This window comes from Emys orbicularis, chromosome 10, assembly GCF_028017835.1.
Source record: "Emys orbicularis isolate rEmyOrb1 chromosome 10, rEmyOrb1.hap1, whole genome shotgun sequence".
In the NCBI taxonomy this organism is placed as follows: Eukaryota; Metazoa; Chordata; order Testudines; family Emydidae; genus Emys; species Emys orbicularis.
In genome coordinates, this window is record NC_088692.1 from 54,227,685 (window position 1) to 54,252,146 (window position 24,462).

The 24,462-nt window shown below is 41.9% G+C and overlaps 1 protein-coding gene across 1 annotated transcript in view; it reads left to right on the forward strand.

The window, feature by feature from the left end:
* NRG4 (neuregulin 4) overlaps positions 1-15,269 on the forward strand; it is a 39,575-nt gene extending 24,306 nt beyond the window's left edge. The window contains exons 3-4 of the mRNA XM_065412700.1: positions 3,504-3,653; positions 15,176-15,269. Coding sequence (XP_065268772.1) covers positions 3,504-3,653; positions 15,176-15,269 — 244 coding nt within the window. The remainder of the gene's footprint in view (positions 1-3,503; positions 3,654-15,175) is intronic.
* The last annotated feature ends 9,193 nt before the right edge of the window (positions 15,270-24,462 follow it).

The following is a 24,462-nucleotide window of genomic DNA, read 5'->3' on the forward strand; positions in this document are numbered from 1 at the left end:
GAAAAACGAGGAAAGAAGATACAGAAATTAGCTGATATATAAACAGTGTGGTTACTAAATAAAATGCAGTTTTCTATGGTGCAGTCAGCCAGTCTTTAAAAGAACTTTAGATAAGAAATGTCTGTAAATAAGTTTTGTAGCCTATATATTTCTTTGACTTTTACATGGTATGAATTATGAACAGACCATTAAGTTGGACTGGTTATAATATCACCAGTACCAACTGAACGTTAAGTTAATGGGTAATTTAGTTCTAAATCCAGTTAACAGTTATGAAATGTTGTATGCAGACCTTTGCACAGTAACATAAGCTTATGGGTCAAATACTAGCAGGGGATTGCACACATGTGCCTGCCAGGAAACCTGTGTACAACAGGGCAGTGGGGGAGGGAGAAGTGAAATTTTCTGCCTTGAATCTGTCTCCCTGCAGAACTCACTGACAGGAGCAACAAGGAACATTCTGAGATGGGGCCTAAGGGTCAAGAACTGTGATCTATACGTTTCTGCACATGTGCTTCTTGACTTCATAATTCCACCTGTGCACTTCCCCCCCAGATTATTTCTGTTCTAATCAGAGACAATATGACAAGTGAAGCTGTATATAGGGCCAGAGTCTGCCAGAAAAGAGATGCAAACTCAGCCTTTGCAACATTAATATGCAACCATTTTGTAGCTATACAACATATTTACATAATTTGGCCCATAAGTTTGGCTATAACCTAGCAAAACTGAAACCTGAACCACAGTTGTATAAAAAGCAAGCCAAGTTCTTCTTTCAGTTACACTGGTGTAAATATAACATAACTTCATTTGAATTACCCAGATTGACAATGGTATCATTAAGAGCAGAATTTGGCCCAGTCTTTTTTTGCACTGCACTGTCGTCATAGCCAAGAAAATCATGAAGAGTCAGTATATTAAGTGTAATAAATCCTGATTCGAATGATAGCGAACAGGAACATGTAAAAGGTGATCTGCCAAGTCTAATTTGAATTTTCCAAAGTGATGGTTTTGGTTAGTAATTCTTCAGTGATGCATTCACAATTTTTAAACAGTATATATAAAATCAGTATTTTTCGCTAGAAGCCTATCTCCATTTAAATAAACAACGATGTTGATCACATGCAAATAACCATAATTGTAGATGGCATATGAATCATATCACTCACCTAAAACAGAGGTCAAACTCAGGCCAATTCACTGATACAGTAGCATGAATTCTATGTCTGATTTAAGCATGATAGTATTAACTATAGCTATACAGGTTCATGCTGCTCTAACTCAAGTGTTAGATGTAGTAAAAATTTGCTTTGGTCTGAAAACTGTGATATTTTGAGTACAAAATCTGAAAGAAAAAAATGTGAACTTTTAAAATTAAATGAGAAAAAATGACAGTCTGCTTTTCAGACCTTTCTTCATTTTCCTCAGTGCTTTTTTAAAACACTTTAAAAAAAAGATCCTTTGTGGTGCATTAGTTCATACATGTGGAGTATATTTTGTCATCTTGGATTAGTAGGTAGATGGTTTGTGTCTTGGGAGAAGTGTTCAGATCACTGGTTTTTGGCCTGAGACTCTATAGACTTAATGACGTATACACCTGTACCACAGAACAATAAATTTTGGGTTACATTGTGCCTCCCCAAATAATCCTGGAGATAGAAACCCGATTATCTGTTACCTTTGATCTTGTGTAGCCATTTACATCTCTCTGAAATGGGGAGGGTACCTTTTCACAGGGGTAAATGACTACATAAAGTACAAGGCAGTGGATGATCAGGCCCTATGTCTGCTTCTGGAAAACCCCTCCTAAAACCCAAGTGTTACTGCCAACGTGCAGCCTCTTTGTGCAGTGAAGCCACAATTTGGCCCTTTGTACAGCATTTACTGGGGATGACGGAATTTCTTGAGCTATTAGTCGCAAAGCACCATGCCAAAAATCACAAATCTGTGTTCTACTTACGGAGGCTAAAAATCCAGAACTCAGCATTGCACCCAAACAGCCAGGACAGACATTGGACAGATCTTCAAGGCGAGCCTATTGAGTTAGTTGTAGGAGCTCCTGCAAATGCTTGTAAATACGTCCTCTATTCTTCATTACTGTAAAACTTGAAGTAACATAGTCCATCTCAGGATGTCATGAAGAGAAATTAGGAGACCTCATGATAGATACAAAATTCATGGGAGTCACCCTTCTGTTTGTAGTTTGGTAAAATGATTGGCAGTTTGGAAAATCGAATGTGTACAGGGGTGCTTGGCTTACCTGGCTGTGTGCATATGGCTCAGTGAGGTGTGCCCCTTTAGCACATATTTTAGCACTACTTGTAATTGCTGGTGACCAGGACATGGGTGGTTGTGCCCAGTGATTTAAGCAGGAGTCATGCACAGTGGTTAGAGCAGGAATCAATAGAGAGGAAACTGAGACAAGCATCAGAGCTGGAGTCAGAGGCCAGGCCCAGGGTCAGAGACAGAGTCAGGAATTGGAGCAGAGAGACAGAACCCAGTGACCTTGGAGTGAGGCAAGGCAAGAGCAGCTATCACAGCTGTGGGCAAATGCTTTGATCAGCCACTGAACTGGAGCTGCTGCAGGTCTGATTACTCTTTCAGTCAATCAAGCAGCCTACTACATACCAGTTGGGATCGTTAGGTTGCCAGAGCCTGGCTCTGCTGAATGCCCGGCTTCCAGGCTAGATCTGGTGCAGGCACTGATTCCTGACACTAATGTATACTTAAACAGCAGGAATTTTGTTACATTGTGTCAGAAGCTACAGTGATCTCCAAAGAAGTTGCCTCTCCTTCGTTTTGGAAAAGTTTTTGAGAAGCCTGTCACAAGGTAGGAGTAGCAGTGAAGCCTTTTAACTAGGTCCCTCAGTGAGTGCAACTGCTTTTTAAAAACATGTAATGTGTTTTGGTATGCCTTTTATTTCACTGCATATACTACAAATGTAACTATCATTGCAATTTGTCAAATGTCGCAATGAATGCCCATTTCCTTGATCTGTCATAACAGTAGCAGCTCTTGGAAGAGAGAAAAAGATAAATCTACAAAAGGTGCAGGCAGCATGATTCCTCTCCACTGATTTTAGTTCTGTACATTCGGAAGGCCACACTCTCTTCTCCTTATGTGACAAGGAAAACTTCATGCCCGCTTCTGAGATGACGTGCTGGGAACTGAACAAACTGCAACTTCCTGTTTTTTTCCCCAAGTAAATCTGCCCCTTCCACAGGTTTGTCTGCAGGAGAGCATAATGTAGCTACTGGATTTACAATGCATATATAGTAAAGAGATAATTTAAGTGTACTTTAGGGGAGAATGATGCTTCTTTATCCCATTGCAGTCATGTTACAAAAATCAAAGGGGATAATGTCAGAAATTCCCATCATTCTATAAATGGGATTTATATGAATATGCACTATAGAAATGAATATAAATTAATTGTACTGAGTCAGAAAATGACTCCCCCTCCTGCCAAAAAATCTAATTTATATAAAACTTGGTTTCACAGGTGTATTGAGAACTATACAGGAGCCCGTTGTGAAGAAGTTTTGCTACCTAGTCTCAAGACCCAAATTAAAAGTGAACCGTTTGCAGCTTTCTTGGCTTCGGTGGTTGTTCTAGGAATTCTTGTAATTGGAACATTCTACTTCCTTTGCAGGTAAAAGTGCTTCAGAGTACTGAAGCTAGTCAATCAAGTAGAAATTTATTTTCAGGTAATCATATACTAATTATTTGAATTTAAAATTATGTAATGAATTATACATTAGATATGCATGATTATTCAGCAAAATTAATCGACCTTTTTGCTCTTAATATTTTATTTTCTAATTTGTAGTTCTCTGGAATACCTTTTTCAGCTTTGTCAGCTGTACTCACTTTACAAAAGCTCATTGTGACCCACAGTTTCCTATCCTAACTAAAAGCATATCCAGAATCAGAGAGTATAACACATTAAGGTACAACTCACTTTACATTGCCAGTTTGCAAAAAAGTAGAGGTAGAAGCCCGTCAGCTGCAGTGCTCAGAAATCAGAACACGGGCTAAAATTTTCAAAAGCATCTCATTATATAGGATACTCTGTCCCACTGAAAGTCAACTTAGGCACTTTTGAGAATTTTATCCTTCAACTGTAAAAATAAAATGTACCATAGAATTACCACATACAGGGACAATTTCTGACTCCCTCCATATGGCTGTGCTGGGAATGGGGAGAGCAGAGCTATTCTACTGAGTCAATTTGGTTTCCACACTAAGAAAGTTAGCTCCAACCCAGGAGCACTAAAGGCACAGGGACAGAGGAATCTGAAGAGGACAATCTTAGAAACAGCCAAGTTCAGGAGCAAGCTCAGGTTCAAGTTTGTTTGTTATTTAAGTTAATTAAAAAAAAAAAAAAAAGCCAAAAATGCCAGTGGTTTACAGCTATGGTTACCTTAGGTCTGGACTATAATTAAGTTTTGCCAGCATACTTATGTCAGTTAGGAGTGTAGGGCAAAAAATCCCCTCCCTAGCTGACATAGCTATGCCAGAAAAAGCCCTAGCGTAGACATAATTAAACCAGAAAAGAAGTTATTTAATTCAGGGAACTGATATAAGCAAGAGAGCCCTTTTTCTGATATAAACCGCATCTCTGTTAGGATGGTTTGCCGGTATAGCAAGCTATACCAGCAAACCCTGTCTGGCATAGACAAGATTGTAGATGTTTGTACAATTCAGCACTAACAGTAATTTCACAGTTATTACTTTAAAATACATTTGTAGGCAACCTTAAAACATTGGTACTTCATCTGCCACAGAATGTTCCTGTAACATTTTACAGTTGTATTTAATAAAAAAAAAAAAACGCTGGGAATTATACTGGAGATTAAGATAAGAATAAATCGGGTTCTTGTTCCAGCATAACACAGGAAACGTTTTTACACGAATGCACGTTTCACATATACTTGGTTTGCTAGACATCCCAGGTATCCTGTTTTTACTTATGCTTATTCTCCTGAGTATCTGAAGACTATAGTTAGCTCAGGGCTAATATTAGTGCCCTGATTTAACTCAGATGTATATTGGTCAGCCCAATCAGTAGTCACACTTTAACTGCAAGGGAGTAGATCGACAGTACTTTTCCAGCTCAATCAGTAGTCACACTTTAACTGCAAGGGAGTAGATCGACAGTACTTTTCCAGCTCATACCCTGTCATAAAACTATCTGCACATATTTCCACTTTTGCCAGCATTTTAATCCCTGAAATACAGACCTGTGGCCTAACTCCACGAGCTGTGACTTTGCTCCTATAGCTCTCACACATCACTCACCTGCAGCCTTCCCTTGGCTGTTACTGACTAGTCCTCCTGCACTTCTCATTTCTTTATCCCTCCAAATCCATGTTGGGCCCTCTATGGAGCAGACTCAGTTGCTCCACTAAAAGTCCCTTTTCACAAATAGACTTGTTTCATCAGCTGATGTAATGGAAACTTGCTGAATGCTCATTTTCCCCCTTAACTAAATACAATTAGAAGAAGCAAAATTATTTTATAGAAATACTCTCGATAATCAAGAGACAGTTGTAAAGGGTATCAAAACCATTGCAGTCACCATTTTGATTAAATCAATCTGCCCTATCACTGAGACAGGAAACCCTCTCCATTTCATTAAGCTCCAGAGGAGTAGTGGCAAGCGAATACCTTTCTAGAATTGCTGTGAATTCACTGAAATAATAATAAAAGCAGGCCTTTACTAACCTTTTAAAATACGTGCCAGCAGTCTTGCAGTTCTTTAGAGGTGAGATTTTTCTTTTGGATAGAGGAGCTGAAAAGTGACCCCAATGCAAGAGAACTTCAGAGGTTTTAATATACACAGGATGCATAGCACAGGAGTGATCAAGCATGGAGACTCCTCTCCACGTGCATGCAGTAGAGCTGGGGAAGGGGCAGAGGCATTGACCAGTGAGTCCACAGTTAAATGGACCTAATGGCCAAAGATCCCTGTGTGTGGGTCATGCAAGGGAATGCTGCCACTATTCTAATTCAGGGACTAGAATAACATCCACAAAGAATGAATGCAGCTTCCCTGCTCATTGGTTTGCAGGGTGGATCCTAAACTCCATGTCCATTGTCTCAGGCTTTGTGCAGGGGATGTACAGGATGAATTCCTCCCTAGGGAAATAACAAAGGGGCAGCAACTCAGTCTTCCCATATTGGACCTTGAATCCAGAGTATAATACAGACTACTGTGGGAGATCTCAAAAAACAAGGGAATGATTTCTCTTGTCACAAAGAAAGGAACATCACTTGCTGTATAAAGGGAATATTAGCCTTGCAGTCTTCATCACTCTGGAGAAGCCTAATATGGTATGCTTCACTGCTGCCTAAGGCCTTATCTACACTGGCAAGTTTCTGCGCAGTAAAGCAGCTTTCTGCGTTGTAACTCCCGAGGTGTACACACTGCCAAGCCACTTAGTGTGCAGAAACTGCGCAGTTGCAGCACTGTAAAAAAACCACCTCGATGAGAGGCGTACAGCTTTCTGCGCTGTGGGCACAGCACTGCTGTGCCAGTGTTGACACCCTGATCAACTACAGTGCTGCGATTGGCCTCCAGGAGGTGTCCCACAATCCCTGTTCTTGCCTCTCTGGTCATCGGTTTGAACTACTGCCCTGCCCTCACGTGAGCAACTGTCATCCCCACCCCGTAAATTCCTTTGGAATTTTGAAAGTCCCCTTCCTGTTTGCTTGGTGATGTGTGCAGTGGTCTCAGTGCATCTTTCCAGGTGACTATGCTTGCTCCACGCACCAGGCAATCCCCTGCTGGGATCGATGCTGAGCTGTTGGACCTCATCAGCATTTGGGGAGAGGAGGCTGTCCAGTCCCAGCTACCCTCCAGCCATAGGAATTATGATACCTAAGGACAGATTTCATGATGCGTGATAGAAAGGGGCCATGACCAGGACACACTGCAGTGCAGGGTCAAAGCGAAGGAGCTGCGGAACGCCTACCCAAGGCACAGGAGGCAAACCACCACTCTGGTGCTGCGCCCACGAGCTACTGGTTCTACAAAAAGCTGGATGCGATACTTGGTGGTGACCCCACCTCCACTGCGAAGGCCACTGTGGATACTTCGGTGGCTCACATGCCAGTCGAGAGTGGATCGAGCCAGGAGGAGGAAATCTTGGACGAGGATGGGGAGGGCGACCCAGAAGCAGAGGACGACTCAGAGGTCAGAGATTCATGCAGCCAGGAGCTCTTTTCTACCCCGGAGGAGGCTAGCCAGTCACAGCTGTTGGAGATGGCAAAGCACAAACAGGAGAGGAGGCCCCTGGTAAGTGGATTTGATTTTGGGAATGGCTGAAGCGAGTTGTTGGGGACAGAAGGGTTGCAGAAAGCAGGTTTGTGTCTGTATGACGCGCATACCACCACATGCCTCGTCTGAGCGGCGAAACAGGCTGTTGATTGACTCCCTCAGAGATCTCCAGGAAACTCTCATGGAGACACTGGGCAATCCGCTGCCACAGGGTCTTTGGCTGAGCTGCTTTGTTTCTTGCCCCATTAATGGTAACTTTCCCACGCCACTCTGCTGTCAGTAGGGGGCGGGGGGGAACCATTGCTGCACACAGGCGAGCTGCATAAGGGCCAGGGTGGAAGCTGCAGTCTTGGAGAAGACCCGCCATTGATTCCCTGCTAACCCTCAGCAGCGAGCTATCTTCCATAATGAACACAGCTTGTGGAAAATGTGGGGACAGGAATGATTATCAGGCCCCCCCTACAGTGCTGACTCTCCCCAAGAGCCACGTGCCCAGTGTACAATAGGGTCCGGGAACACTGATTTACCCTGCCCCTGCTCACCATTTTGGGGATCTTGTGGCTCATGTGTGCTTGCCTGGGGTCAGCCAGTTAGTGACAGCTGTGTTTTTAATCACTGAATCAGTGTTCTGTGTGTTGCAAACAATACTGCTTCTGTAAAATGTTACATTTAAACTTACAGAGATGACCTTGGGAGCCCAGCCTTCCTCTTCGTTATCGTCAGCTGAACAGCTGCGCAGAATTAGAAAGCGGCCACAAAGAACTAAGGAGGACTTTCTGCGTGACGTTATGATGTACTCCGCGGCCAAAAAACAGGAATTGAAGGAGTGGAGGGACAGCAAAGAGAGGGACCAAAAGGAGAACGCGGTACTCCAGAATGAAGCCATGGAGCGGCTCTTAAAGGTTATGGAGCGCCAAGCGGACATGCTCCAGGCGATACTAGCACTGCAAATGAAGCAGCTCCACACCCGCCCTCCCCTGCAGCCACTGTCGCAAAACTTTCCCATGCGCCCCCCAGACACTGCCAACACACTCTTATCAACCTCCTGGCTCCAGTCTGTACCTGCTGCATTCCACTCCTCCCCCGTCACAGTCCAGCACTGCGGACTCCCAGTACCCACTGTACTCAACACCTGTCCCTCTGCAGTTTAGCCCTGCTGAAGTACAGTACCCATTGCACTGTACTCCAAAGGAGAAGGTTGGATCTGATCCCTGGACATACACAAATCTTTAACCATCCCAGGACCCCACCTCCTCCTGGGACCCTCCCTTCCCTCATCCCCCTCAGTGCTGATGTGTTTTTCTGTTTGTCTCTCTCCTCCGGTTGTTGTCTTTTAATAAAAGAATTGTGTTGGTTTGAAAGCAATCTTTATTCTATTAATTGAAAGCAAACAGAGCCCTGCAAAGCAACAGACAATCATCTTAAACCTTCATATTGCATCATCTGCACCAATCACAATCCCCTCCTAACATTACAAGCACTGCACTCCTGAGCATAGCAACAAATATTAGTGGCTTTCAGCTTCAGATTGCTGCCTCGAGGCATCCTTGATCCTTATGGCCCCGCACTGCACCATTCTAATAGCCCTGGTCTCTGGCAGTTCAAATTCAGCCCCCAGGTGCTGAGCCTCAGCGGTCCAGCCCTGAGTGAAGCTTTCACCCTTCCCTTCACAAATATTACGGAGTGTTCAGCATGCGGCTGTAAGCATAGGAATATTGTCATCGGCCAGGTCCAGCTTCCCATAGAGGCAGCGCCAGTGGGCCTTTAAATGGCCAAAAGCACACTCAACAGTCATTCTGCACTTGCTCAGCCTGTTGTTGAACCGCTCCTTGCTACTGTCAAGGTGCCCTGTGTATGGCTTTATAAGCCACGGTATTAAGGGGTAGGTGGGGTCTCCCAGGATCACAATGGCATTGCGACTTCCCCTAGGGTGATCTTCTAGTCTGGGAAGAAAGTCCGTGCTTGCAGCTTCCTGAACAGGCCAGTGTTACGAAAGATGTGCGCGTCATGCACCTTTCTGGATCAGTCTGCGTTAATGTTTGTGAAATGCCCACGGTGATCCACAAGCGCCTGGAGAACCATTGAGAAATACCCCTTCCGATTAATGTACTCGCTGGCAAGGTGGTCTGGTGCCACAATTGGAATATGCATGCCACTCATCACCTCTCCGCAGTTAGGGAAGCCCATTTGTGCAACGCCATCCACAATGTCATGCACATTGCCCAGAGTCACAGTGTTTCGGAACAGGATGTGATTAATGGCCCTGCACAATTCCGTCAACATGAGTCCAACGAGACTTTCCCACTCTGAACTAGTTAGTGACCAATCGGTAGCACTGTGGAGTAGCCAGCTTCCACAGTGCAATTGCCACGCGCTTCTCCAATGGCAGGGCAGTTCTCTTTCTTGTGTCCTTGCGCCGCAGGGCTGGTGTGAGCTCATCACATAGTCCCATGAATGTGGCTTGCCTCATCCGAAAGTTCTGCAGCCACCGCTCGTCATCCCAGACGTGCATGACAATGTGATCCCACCACTCAGTGCTTGTTTCCGGAGCCCAAAAGCGGCGTTCCACTGTGGTCAGCACCTCTGTGAATGCCACAAGCAATCTAGTTGTAGCTACTACGTGTGGTGAGATCAATGTTGCACTCCTGTTGCCTTTTAAGGAATAACTCCATTGCCACTTGTGACGTGTTAGTCAGAGCGAGCAATATACTGGTTAACAGTTCGGGATCCATTCCTGCAGACCGAAGAGGTGGCGCGCGCAGTACACAAACCGTTGAAAGATGCTGCCAAATGCGGACGGAAGCATGGGATGCGAAGCAGTGCATCATGGGGCATTGGGACAGGACCCAGGATGCCCCGTGACCCCCTCTGCCTTCCCACAACTCTTAGCGGCAGAAGAGGAAGAGATGCTCTGTGGGATAGCTGCCCAGAGTGCACCGCTCCGAATACCGCTGCAAGCTCCACAAGTGTGAACATGCTATTGCATAGGCAACCGACAGTGTGAACGCACAACAGCGGTTTTCCTTCAGCGCTCTTTGAGCGGCGCTGTAACTCTGCCAGTGTAGACATACCCTAAGGCTCTATACATAGACAAAGTTTGCCAGATGAAAATCTTCAGCTCTTGATTGAGGTGATCAGTAGATCATAGGTTTTTCAAGGTGGCTGCTTCAGTTTATTCCCATTTCTTCGGAATTATAAACAGGATCATTGATATCAACTGTGGTTAATAATCTCTAGTACATGGTAAGAACATGAGAACATAAGAATGGCCATACTGGGTCAGACCAAAGGTCCATCCAGCCCAGTATCCTGTCTACCGACAGTGGCCAATGCCAGGTGCCCCAGAGGGAGTGAACCTAACAGGTAATGATCAAGTGATCTCTCTCCTGCCGTCCATCACCACCCTCTGACCAACAGAGGCTAGGTGTTATGCTTGTTTAAAACACATTGTTACCTATAAATCAGGCCACCCCAGCTATCATTGAATCTTTTGGGGCTTAAGTGTAGGATTTATGGTGGGCCAGCCTGTGAGTTCATGTCATTCTTGACTTGTTCTGTTAGACAGTGTATTGGGTTGAAAAAGTTAGTGTTATCAAATTCCTACTTTTTCACCTGTCTTTAATCTAGGCATTATATTTGATCTAGATTTGAAACTCCACAAAACAAAGTGGATTGCTCTGTTGTATTTATTTATAAGAATTTCTATGGCTCTAGCACCACATGATCTTAGCAAGTCATAAATGTTAATTAATTTAGACTCATACTACCTCCCTGAGATTAGGAAGTTTAAGTAACACTAATTTATATATAGGGAAAATGACACAGTAGTTGACTTGCCTAAGTCACATAACAAGTCTGTGGCAGAATTGGGAGCAGAACCCAGATCTCCTTTACCTTGTTGCCCCTTACCCTGGACTGTGTTGTTATGGCAGATTTCTGGGCTGTGTATGTTATGTGTGGATAGGCTAGAATGTTCCCCTTATTTATAAAACTCAAGCGTGGCTGATGGGGAAGGTAGCTCACAAAAGTGGACTATGTGGGAAAAAGAGCTGGGTTAACAGTGGAGAGCAATCCTGGATCTCATATGTATCTGAATAATCAAATCTTTATCAGCTGTGCTCTGAAAGAATTTCAGTAAAAGAGGTCACTTGGATTTGTTTTTTCTTATGCCAGAGCTGCTTCCCAACCTGCCAGCAATCTGAGACAGTTACATTTTTATATTGTACAGTCAAACCCTGCAATAAGGCGCCCCGCCATAACGCAAAATCGCATATAACGCGATCACAATTTGGTCCCCGTTTAAGACATACAGTAATACAGTACTGTATGTACCAGTGGTCCCCAATGCCATGACGCCTGCCAGGCAGGGGAGAGAAGCTGCGGCCCCGCACCTGCCGGGGACAGTAAGCACTGGCGCCTGCAGCCCTGTTGTTCTCTGTCCCCAGCAGGCGCGGGGCCACGGCTTCTCTCCGGCTTCAAGAGGAGCCGTGACCCCCCGCCTGCCGGGGACAGAGAGCTCCAGGGCTGCAGGCGCTGGTGCTCTCCGTCCCCGGCAGGCGCAGGGCCGCGGCTCCTCTCCAGCTTGGAGAGAAGCTGCGTCCCCGCGCCTGCCCAGGACAGAGAGCTCCAGGGCTGCAGGCGCCGGTGCTCTCTGTCCCAGGCAGGCATGGGGCCGCGGCTCCTCTCCCCTGCTGGGCACTAGGCACTAGGGGCATTAGGCGGTGCACATCAATGCACCGCTTTGGGGACCACTGACGGGCTTGAAACCCCGCTATACCGCAACCCCGCATTTAGCACGATGTAATTTTTTGGACCCCAAACATCGCGGTATAGCGGGGTTTCACTGTATTTGATCATGCCCAGGGATTCATCAGCAGAACATGATTTTGGGAGGCAGAACCTGCACAAAGAGGGAAAATGGGAGAGAATTAGTGATAAAAGATAGAGCATTTGAAATGGATAGAGGGATGGAGAGGGTGCATGAGAAAATGAAGGAAGGTCTGAGTGAAACGGGAAACACTGTAGAAGGGAAGAGAGGCAAATGAAGAAATGGACAGTGGTGTGGAGACAGAAGGATAGAACTAAAGGGATAAAGCTAGTGGTAGACACACTGGTTGTGTACAGCGCAGGGTAAAAGTGCTAGAATTTTCCATTGTCCCTAGGGCCCAGAAATGATCTTGCTGACCCTTCCCATGGGACAGGGAGGTGAGACTTTATTAACAGAGACTCTTTCTTTTCTCCTTTGCCCCATCCTGCTTGTAGTGAAGTAAACAGCAAAAGTGTCATGGACTTTAACAGGTGCAGGATTGGGGGCCTTTGTGAAGCTTTAAAGCCTTTCTAAAAGACCCATCCCTTTCTTTGATGAAGTTCCTGAGAGTTTTGCCATTTACCACAGTAGGATCAAGATGGGGCGTGAGGAATGGTAATTCTGTGTCAGATCATCATCTCCATCACATACCTCTCTGAGACAGTTTGTCTACTGGGGGTAAACAGAACCTGATAATCTCCTACCTTTGTCATTTAGAGAGATCCAAAGCGATTTTCAAACAGTGACTTGAATACTACAGCCTCCTTGGCTCCTATACGTCAAAAATCACTTCTCTGCACTAAAGTGCAGCCAGCTCTGGGAGAAATGATGCAGTTGTTTGACAGAGGAAAATATTACACAACAGTTTAGGACAGGAAATCCTAACCGACTCCCCTGATGAAATAAAGAAAGCTACATTATCTAACAAACTCTAGGGCTGTGTATACACTGGGTTTTTCCTTCCCCAAATTTTCCAGTGGTGCAGCTCCATCATGGCTAGTAATAGTGAAGAAATAGTGTAGACAGAGGTTCTGTGAAAGGTGATTATTTTTACCATCATGTTGTTCAATGCTGCTCAGAGCAGATCTTAATAGTTTGGTGGTAAAAATGCTGACAGATGTGAGAGCCCTGTCTAACCTAACACTCTCATCATTGCTAGCATCTGTGGAGCTGAACTATAGTGGTATGTAATTTTGGGGAAGGGCTAGTGTAGACAAGGCCTAGATGAATTTCAGGAAGGCAGAATGTAATTACCCAGGTTGGAATACGGCCAGGGTATTGGGATTAACATGCTTACCCTCAGAAAAAAATGCAAAGAGACCTTTAATGGTCACATAGGCAAGATCTTGGTTTTATGTCTCTTCAGATAGAATGAAATCTTGTAAAATGATTTTGTATCTTTACTGGGAAACTTGCTCTCTACACCCACAAATATTGCATCAGGTAGCAGGTACTACAAATGACTTGAGTTTTAGCAACTTAGTTTTCTTTGCTGTTTTATTGAACTCTATTCAGAAAATTTTTACTGTTCCATGAACAGCAAAACAGACATGTTAACTTTGCCTGTTTAGAAGAGGGAGCCCCTTTTACCAAAATGTGAAACAAGTATGTCCACACTGTCCCCTCGGAAAGTTCACCAAGTAAGGGTATTCCAAACTGTCCTCCACAATTGCTGGGATCTATGGCATAGTGTCAACATTAACCATATTTTAACAATAGCAGCTAAATATTTACATTGTGAATTGAAAAAAGGGATGTGAAGGATTCTTTAATTGAGATAATTGGTTTTACGTAGGGGAGCTCTGAACTTGAATTTCTGTTTTAACAATTATTAATGCTATAGGGCCAGCTTCTGGCCCCTGCTGTGGAGCAGCACAAAGGGGCCATATAGCTAGCTTAACCAGTTTGCTGAGCAAGAGCAAGGACTGAGTGTGCCAGCTTCCTGTATAGCACACAAGGGGGTGGGAGAAGAGAGAGCTCCTTGGCCATTCCCCTCGCCACCCATGCAGATCTCCGCATACTCCAGCTGTTATCTAAATGGAATGAAGACAGACCACTGTAGGAAAGTAGGAAGGTATTTATGGTGCTTGGTGTTACTAAGAGAGCAAAAGGCAGATTTCACTACAAGCAATTCAAAATGTCTGTGGAAGGCCCCTCGGACTCCTAACCCCCGGAGAAGGCTGTACAAGGTATACTAGAAAAGAGTAAACGAGGTGGCTGATTTGAATCTGGTCTATAATCCACCTGAGAGAGGTTTTTTCTCATTGTGTTAAGTTATAGAACATTATGACTTCAATTCCCCCAATAGAATTTAAAGGGGAAGAAGACAGCATAGAGGGGGCAAATGGAACGCTAGGGATAGTTACAGATCAGTGAATCATTGACATAATATAAACCCATGTTGACTGGTTAAATTACCTGTGAGAAGAGTATATTAACAAACAAGATCGGAGCCACCCATCTAATAAACCCCATTTAGGAATAGAGCCATCAAGGCAACACATTATGTGGAGGAATTAGTCACCACAGGACAAAAACTGGACACAAAGAAGCAAAACTGACAGCTTCTCTCAAGACAAATGTCTAAAGTGGTTTCTTTAAAAAAAAAAAAAAAAAAAAAAGTCAAGATGGTGAGGTATTCACTGAGCTCTTCAAAAGAAGATTAGCTATGTTTAAAACAGCTATATAGAAAGCATCCCTTTCTTCAGCATTTTGAAAGGGCTTTTAGCAGATTTAAATGATTAATTAGTTAAAATTGTATTATAATGACCAATTACATAATAAAGGCCTTAGAGGCAGCCCAGAGCAACATTGGCTGGGACCCATACATTGAGTTCTAATCTTGGCACTGCTACGGGCATGCTGTGTGGTTTTGAGCAAATTTCTTCTGCTTCCCCCCTACCTCACAAAGGGGCTGAATATTAAAGTTTGTCACGTGTTTAGAAGTTGCAAAGTGCTAGTATTACATTGTTCGTGAAAGCACCATTCATTTACTGTCTCTCTCTTCTCTGACCAATATTTTCTCATTCTGTGTTTCTTCATTTCTCCTCCATCCCCCTTTTTTGGGTCACTTATTCACTGTCAGGAAGGCCCACATTCGAAGGGCCAGCTCAACAGAGCGTAGTGCCAGCCTGGTTGAGACTACCAGCAGCAATGGCTGCAACAGTGAGTACATCTGAAATTAAGTGGCAGGGTTATTCTGGGGGAGGAAGAGAGGGGTAATTGTTATTAATAAAAACTTTTTTTTCTTTTATTTTTTTTAACTCTTCAGAGATAACAGAATAAAGCAATAAAACAGGAACCATGGGAGAACAACATGCAGAGGAACCATAACAGGCGCTGTGGAGGGTCTGGTAACCAGGATGAACAAAGAAGAAATTAGAAACAAATAAATCGGCTAATGTACTGGGAGAAGATGGCACATAGATCATAATAAGGAAAAATAGTTACATTTATCAGAGTGCCTGATTATTTTCAAAGAAGGGAAGTCACATTGTAGAGAAATCATTAGAACCATTTTTGAATCTTCTGTGAGCTTTCCCCTGACAACTGTATTGCAGACTCTCTGCAGCCAAGTAGTTCTATCTGGGAGTTCTTTCTTTTTCCAATGCAAAGACAGGGAGCATGAGAATCTTTGAGGTATTTCACTATGTAAAGAGTATATCATCTTAGAGGTTTTCACGAGATCGTCCCCTTCTCATAGGAAAGTCTGGAAGCAGCACAAAGAGGTCAAGGGACTCTGTCAATCCAGTGGTTTCAAAACATATCTGGGATATACGTTCAGAATTTGGCTGACTTCAGACATACTCATCAGATGTGGATAAAAGGGCCTCTCCCTCCACTTTCTCTCCAGCTGATATAAGACCTACATTTTTGTTTTAAATAGTGATTCAATGGTTCCTCACACTGTCTTGAAACATCACCTTGTTGGCCAGCCTCCTAGCTAAGAGACTTCAACTTGAAGTAAAACAGTGTTAAAATGAGGAAATTCATAACAGTTAAAGGAAATCTACTGGGCAGAGTAATTACCCTGTGCTTGGTATATGCTCCTAACACTGGACAAAGAGCCTTTCCCAATGTTATTCTTCCTGTCCTGACATTTTCTTCTGAGGATCTCATTGCTGAGGGAGATTTAAATCTCACCTCAAATCCTACAGTTGATAGATCAGACAGTGGAAAGGAGGAACCCAATTCCCCTGGCTCATATTTGAAACAAAATCTTTCCCAGCTCAGTCTACTGGATTCATGGAAGAATGTGAAGCCATTTGTGAGGGATTATTTGTTTTATTCATATCCCCATTTGCTGTTCACGCAAATAGATTATATATCTTTGTCTGCTTGCTTAAAGGATTTTCTAACTGAGGCAAAGAGAGGTGAACTTACATGGTCAGTCCCTATTCCTATCATGACAACACTTAAAGATTTGTTTGGTTGTAGGAGGCATAGCAACTGGGACCTGAATAATCCATTATTTGAAAATCTTATAGTACTGAATAATGTAATTAGCAAAACCAAAATTTCTTTCAATAATGATAAAAATGGAAACGTATGTACCAATACACTATGGAAGGTTTATAAGGCAGTATTGAGGGGAAAATTAATTGAAACATTCTCTAGAATTAAAAGGGGAAAAAATACAGAAGACAAGTTTCTTCTCTCTGAAATAAAAAAATTAGAGAAGTTGCACAAAAAGACAGATGCAAGGAAAACGCTGGCTAAACCTCCCTTCCTTAGAGGACAGCTCTCTGTTCTGTGGCCAGAAAAAAGAGACTGTGTTGTATATCAGTTTAAACAAAAGTACAATGGGATGGGAAATAAGGGCCATAACAATTCAGCATATAGGCTAAGACAGGAAAAAGAAAAAAATACTATGATTGGTATCAGAGAACACAACAGTGAGATGCACTGTCATACAAGTTCTTACACTGGAAAATCTGGGCTCCCAGTTATACCTGAACATCTGCAGAAAGAATCTGAGGAAGTCAAATCAGTCATTAAAAATATGCTCTCAAGTAAAGCACCTGGTATGGAAAGGTTCTCAATTGAATTGTACAAATCTTTGACTTATCAGTTTCCCCCCAAACGTCTAAGTAATTTTCAGGACTTCAAAACATTAGCAGATATGAAGAAATCAATCAATATTGTTGTGATTTTAAAGGCCAAAAGATATAAGATTGAATGTACTTCACATATGCACATCTCATTGTCAAATATAGAATTTAAGAGTTTTGCAAAGGTGTTGACAGAATCATTTACACTTAAAATAACTAGTATATATCAAATGGGATTTAATCAGGGAAGCCAGCTATTAGATAACATTCGTAGGTTACTGGTTGTGATCCATTCAAGCCTATCAAAGGTAAGGAGGTCAGGTATGGTACTTTCACTAGATGTGGAAAAAGTCTATGAGCAAGTTAAATGGAAGTTTATGAAGGGACTAGGTCTAGAAAGTAAAAGAAAAAAATGGACTGAAATCTTATACCAATCTATAAAAGCTAAAGAAAGAGTAAGTAATAAATATTCAGAGCCTTTCTCATTTCGTAGAGGCCTATGGCAAAGTTGTCCACTATTCCCCACCTTGTTTGTATTAACCAAGAAACCATTTGCACAGAAAATTAGAAAAATTCAACAAATACAGGATTTAAATGCAAAGAAGTCAATCCATAATATAGCGTTCTTTGTGGATGAAGTCCTATTCATGACTGCAGAATCCCTCAAAAGAATGACATTTAGGGAGGTCGTAGGTTTTAAAATTAATTATGCAAAATTGCAAGTCATGTCAATTTGCCTTAAAGATCAATGTCAAACAAGGCTACAAATTCATTTTAAATTTAAGTTAGCCAAACATCACATAAAAGTATGTAGTGGTCAATGTTTTTTCACCATTTAATAACATTATATGAAGCCAGCCACCTGTGCTTGTTAAAAAAAATAATTAAAAAGTGATTGAAAAGCAAGAGATGATTATAGTGTTTTGGCAACATTACTGCCATAATAATAATGTTGCTCCTGAGGATCACCTTCCTCTTCCAGAATATTCCAGTAAAGGTTTCCCATAAGATGTTAGAAAATCCTCCAGCTCATTTGGGGAAACAAAATGGCTAAAATTAACAGGAAAATTCTTTCTAGAACTAAATCATAAGGTGACCTGTCAGTGACCAATATAAAAGGTACTTATTGGGTGATCCATCTTGAACATTGGTGGCAAGGTACACCAGACAGAGAGAAACAGGTGGAACGAGAATAAGAGGAGTTTCCTATTCTACTAATTGCTTTGATTTTTATTCCCAAACATCAAGGGGAAAACAGAAGGAAGTCTACGTGGTAGCACCTCTTACTCTAAAGTTACGGGAGAAAATAAGGGTTAGAGATAGCCTAGAATCTCCCAAACTTACTGTGATAAAATGGAATTCTAGCCTTCCTCAGACCTTTTCGGTTTTTGTTTTTTTTAAGGAAAGGAGAAGAGCTTTTGCAGAATGACTGTTATTTGAAAAGGGAAACCAGTGGACAGGTGAAATACAGAAAATGGTTGTCCCATTAGAAAGCCTCACTTTTAATTACTTAATATTTAAAAACCATTCATACTATGAGTTGCTTTAGTTAGAGCCCTCAGAGAATTGGAAAAAATAATTACGAAATCTAAGGGATCAGAAGATATAATTCCTAGCAGGTATTTGGTAATTATTACATTATAAATTAGATACATAAGTGGGAGGAGTAGTTGTGTGAAGAGCTCTTTTATGAACAGTGGTCATGCATGTGGCCTGGAGCAACTCTCTCTTTTATGGTAACACATGTAGAAAAGCACAATACAAAATCATATTCCACTGGTATTTGACTTTCTTCAGATTGAAACAACACTATAAAGATGTTTCAAATATTTGCTGGAGGAATTGTGGATTGGTTGGTATCCCCCCCCCCCCCCCCGATGGGACTACACTAAAATCCAGGCATAATAGTCCAGAAATACTGTCATTCACTGGCAATTTTACTGACGTTACCAGTTAAGCACCTATTTAGACCACAAAACTCTGATGTCTTAACACACTTAGTGGTAGCAGCTATATGCTCAGTTGCAGAGCTATGGAAAAATAAGAATTCCCCCCACCCAATAGCACTGGATAAGCCAAAAGAATCTAGGACAAATCATTTGTAATTTTTTTTCCATTAAGAGTAATGCTAGACGGTATGAAATCCTTTCAGGCATAGCTGCCTTTTTTATAGTTTGAAGGTAAAGATCATTCAAATATCAAAAGGACACTGAAAAAATTTAAACTGTTTTTCTTTATTATACCTAAAGTTACCCATTTCTCATGTATTCCGAAAGTATATATACCTGGTTTTGCTTCCTTTTTGTTTGTGAAAATGTGGGGACAGCATAACAAATAAAATTCATTATCAAAATAAACATGAGGGTTCCTGTACTAATTGGTCTTATTTCTGTATTTCATTTCAAACCTTCATTATTTAAATTTAAGTGGCCACAAAAACTTCTATTGTGTCACAGAATCCAGCAACAGAGCCACAGAATTTAGATCAGTGGTTCTCAAACTTTTGTATTGGTGACCCCTTTCACACAGCAAGCTTCTGAGTGTGACCCCCCTTATACATTAAAAACACTTTTTTATGTATTTAACACCATTATAAATGCTGGAGGCAGAGTGGGGTTTGGGATGGAGGCTGACCGCTCACGACCCCCCGTGTTATAACCTCACGACCCCGAGGGGTCCCTTGAAATCAGTTTGAGAACCCCTGATTTAGATCCAGCTTGCCCTGTTGCATAGAGGACACACCTCTGAGCAGCCAGTTGGGGAGTATACTTCCAAACTGGACAGCCAGAAGTGAGGGCTGTTCAAAGCTGATCTAGGATTCTATGACGTGTACCTAAACAGCATCATTTATCAAATGCAGACTAGGTCTGACAGTTGTGCTTGGGACAGTAACATACCACATGTCCAAACAAAACAGCTCAAATTTCATAGCTCCAATGTGTGCAGTTGCCACTTGTATTTGTGAGCCACCCACTGGCTGAACCATCCTCTTGTAAAACATTCAGTGAATAATTTCAAACAAAGAACAGATTCATGGAAATCATGATCTAGGGTTTACCTGGTCCTGCTAACACTTGCAAAGACCTGCCTTGTCCACACTAGGATTTACCATGCGTTCACTAAGAAAGTAAAATTCCCCACCTTTTTTCCTAGTATAGATATACTGTGAGTGTGCCAGCTGAAATTTTCTTCCCCAGAAACACACTCATGAAAAAAATATCAGCTGGCAGGGACATTGATTACATTTATTTAGCTTGTAAAGCACTTGGAGATTCTGATAGATGGTGCTACAGCAGTAAAGAAGTTTTACATAAAGCACGTACCTACACATTCACTACCTCTGCAGCTATTCACATTGGGTCAGATGCTGTGCAAACTTCTGCACATGTGTAAATTTACTCATCTGAGTAGTCCCATTGACTAAACGCTCTCTGACTTGGCCATTAATGCTTCATATTTGGAGGAGTTTGGAGATGTGTCAGAAATAGCCCTTCTTCGATAAATGAAGACTAAAAACCAGTTTATTGACTTATGGTAGAAATAGAAACTTCTGTCTCTTCCAAAAGTGGAGATAAAATATGATGAAAAAAATGAAACAATGGTACATAAACAGAGTATTAGCCTTTTTTTCTTGGCAGGACATCAGTGAATTCCAAGATCCCATTTGATATACAGCAGAACTTCATTTTTACCTGAAAAGTAAATAATGAACATTTTTAATCAACCGATTTCCCAAAATTTGTAGTTGAGGTTCATAGTCTTACCAGGCACCTTTGCTGTACCTGAAAGTCAGACTATGGTTTAATCATTTACAGTATCCTAGTATATTGCTCCCCGCAAAGAGGGCATGACTCACCAGGCCCAGAGTCTACATCTGTTAAAATAAAGCTTATTTCAATATTAAGCTGGACCAAAAGGAATCTGCAGGCATAGAAAATGACGAAAAAGCAGATTTACTGTTCCTGCAGGTTTAAATTGAAATCCCTTTTAGATGATGCAATTGTGAAGATTTAGTATCATATGATTTGTGGTCTTATCTTCATGAGGTTATTCTTGCTTTCTTCCAAAGGTCTACTATAAGAACACACCAGGGATAATGAGAGGATTCCTTATTCCCCAATTAAGCCTTATGCCAGCTGGGCTTTTTGAGGGAAAACTAAAATAACATGAATACTCCATGCACTATACCTACATGTAAGACCCAACACTATTTAAAAAAAAAGTTTCAAATATATTGTAAAAACAAGCGGGAAGTTGCCATTGCACTTGGAAGGGCAGGGAAATGCACCTTAATATTTGAGTCCCTGATTCTGGAAAACATTCCTATTCAGGACAACACTTAAGCAGGTGCTGAAGTCCAACTGAAATCAATAGAATTTAAGCCAGGCTTAAGAACTGTCCTGAACAGGCATGGACTTTGCTTAAGTACTTTCCTTGAATGGGGGTTTGAATGCCCAAGGGAGAACTTCAAAGTATTTTTTGTAATAATATAATGCATTTTGCAATAACTGAGTTTTGTATTTTTCCCATGCATCTTAAATTTTGGAGCCACATTTTTTCTGTTGAAGTGTATTATGTCAAACTAGAAAGTGTCAGTCAAATGGCAGCTACACAGAAGGACAGCAGGGCCAATCAGTTATGAGGTATGAAAACATGGGCCATTAGCTCTAAAAACAGGATATCATTTTAATGCTTTTTCCTGTGTGATTTTATATATATAAATATAAACATTTATTTGGCTATGCATCATAATCATTTCATTTTTCCATTACCTTTTATGGTTTTATGCAATACAATGGTATCTCATCTGGAATATGGAGGCTATTCATTTTACAGTAGTGTAAAAACAAACATTTAAGAACATTCTGATCATATTCAACATGTGTAGAAGCAGGATCATATTTGCTTCCTATAAATCAGAAGTCAAACACCACTTTTGGCCTGCAGATCTTGTGCCTATGAAGTGTTCGCTTCTTCCTTTTTTCACCAAATTGATCTCCGCCCTGCTTTGTGTCAAGGACGAGAAGACATGCCTGCAAGAGATGTATTGCAGTCAGCCCTGAACTCAGGAATTTTGAAATCACGTATAAATGTTTCTCAGGGAAGTCTCTGAAAAGTCTGAAGGCTGCCAAGGAAGCCTTTTTAAGTTCTTGTTCATTTCACTCTTTAATCATTTTTGCAAATAATCATTTATTGTCCAACCTTAAATCTTCTCGTTTATTTTGTTTGGTGGCACATGTACAATTAACACAAAAATCCAAATTTATAACTGGGGAAGAGCACAGTAACGCTTTTTGGTACATTCCATACTAAATTTACACAAACCTCAAACATTGGCATTTATTATGTTTTGAACAGATTTTTTTTTCTTCATTAAAAGAGTCTTGGCTGTTTTGGGAAAACTGCACAATAAAATGAATGAAACATTTTCCTTATCTAAATTTTCACTAAGTTAAATCATAGCACCAAGTAGCCAGAAATGACTGAATGTAACACAAGAGGAAGGCACCCAACTCCCCCTGAAAGGCCTCTTTTAACATCGCATCCTCAAAGGGCAGAACAAACCGAATACTACAATTAACAGCTTTAACATCCAGTAGGATAAATTAAAGAGACCTATACTTGCTAATCTCCTGCTTTAAAAAGCCAACAGTGCAGAGTACAACTTGGTATGTGTGACGTTATTGACATGAACTGTGACCGTATAGATCATTGTTGCAACCAAGGTCCTATAGTTGCACCAAATCTTGTATAAAGGAGGTCAAGAAAGTTGTCTATAGTAATTTGTCTATTGTAATTTTCTGGTTATGATTATGCTGTATTTGTGTATCTTTTTTTATTTGAAGTTATGAATATTTCTGTCTGTTATTACTTGGAACCACTTAAATCCTACCTTTTATATTTAATAAAACCACTTTTGCTTATTAATGAACCCAGAATAAGTAATTAATACCTGGGGGAGCAAACAGCTGTGCATACCTCTCTATCAGTGTTATAGAGGGTGGACAATTTATGAGTTTACCCTGTATAAGCTTTATACAGAGTAAAACGGATTTATTTGGGGTTTGGATCCCATTGGGAGCTGGGTGTCTGGGTGCTAGAGACAGGAGCACTTGCTAAGCCGTTTCAGTTAAGTCTGCAGCTTTGGGGCATGTGGTTCAGACCCTGGGTCTGTGTTGCAGCAGATTAGTGTATCTGGCTCAACAAGACAGGGTTCTGAAGGCCCAAACTGCCAGAGAAAACAGGCTCAGAGGTAGTCTCAGCACATCAGGTGACAGTCCCAAGGTGGTTTCTGTGATCGAACCCATCACAGTGGCCTAGTTGAACAGGATCTGTGTACAGCTGATTGCTTTGAGACACTGGTAGCGATTGTAAGTGAGTTTTGAGTGTGGTGGCTGGAGAACAGAAAGTAAGTTACCAATCAAAACCAAACCAAACCACGGAAGTCTAAGTCTAATACATTAAGAAACTGATTACACATGAAATCTCAACCCTAGAGATATTCCAATAAGCTACTTTCACAGACTGGACTCCTTCCTAGTCTGGGTCCAGCAATCACTCACACCCCCATAGTTACGGTCCTTTGTGCCAGTTTCTTTCAGGCATCTCTTTGGGGTGGAGAGGCCATCTCTTAAGCCAGCTGAAGACAAAATGGAGGGGCTTCAAGGGTCTTTTCTATTCTCTCTCTTGTGGGCGGAAACCTCTTTGTTCTTCTGTGTAAAATCACAGCAACAAGATGGAATTTGTAGCCACTTGGGCAAGTCACACGTCCATGAATGGTTCAGCTTTTTGCAGGCCGACGCCATTGTTTACATGTTAGTTGAACATTCCCAGGAAAGCTAGGATGTGGATTGGCGTCTCCCAAAGTCCATTGTCAGTTAAGTGTTTCTTGATTGGGCACTTACTGAGAATAGTCCTTTCTCAAGAAGCTGACCAAATGCGTCACTGAGGCTACTTAGAATCAAACACATTGAGATACAAGTACATAGCCAATATTCATAACTTCAAATACAAAAATGATGATGATGATGATGATGGGCGATCACTCGTTACCGATATGATCATCTTCCATGGGAGTTATGGGTCTTCAAGTGGCTAATAAGGCCAGTCCCTGAACCACAAGTTCTATTACAATGAGGGCAGATGTTTTCAGGCTCAGCAGGAGGCTGCTGACCATGACTGGAAGCCAGTCTCTCCTTCCTCCTACGCCTCTTGTCATCTTCAGCTTGTCAGCGAGCAAGTTCAAAATGCAGGGGACCATCGTGTAGGACTTCACTCCATTTTAAGCGATCCTGGGCAAGTGTCAATGTCAATACTACAC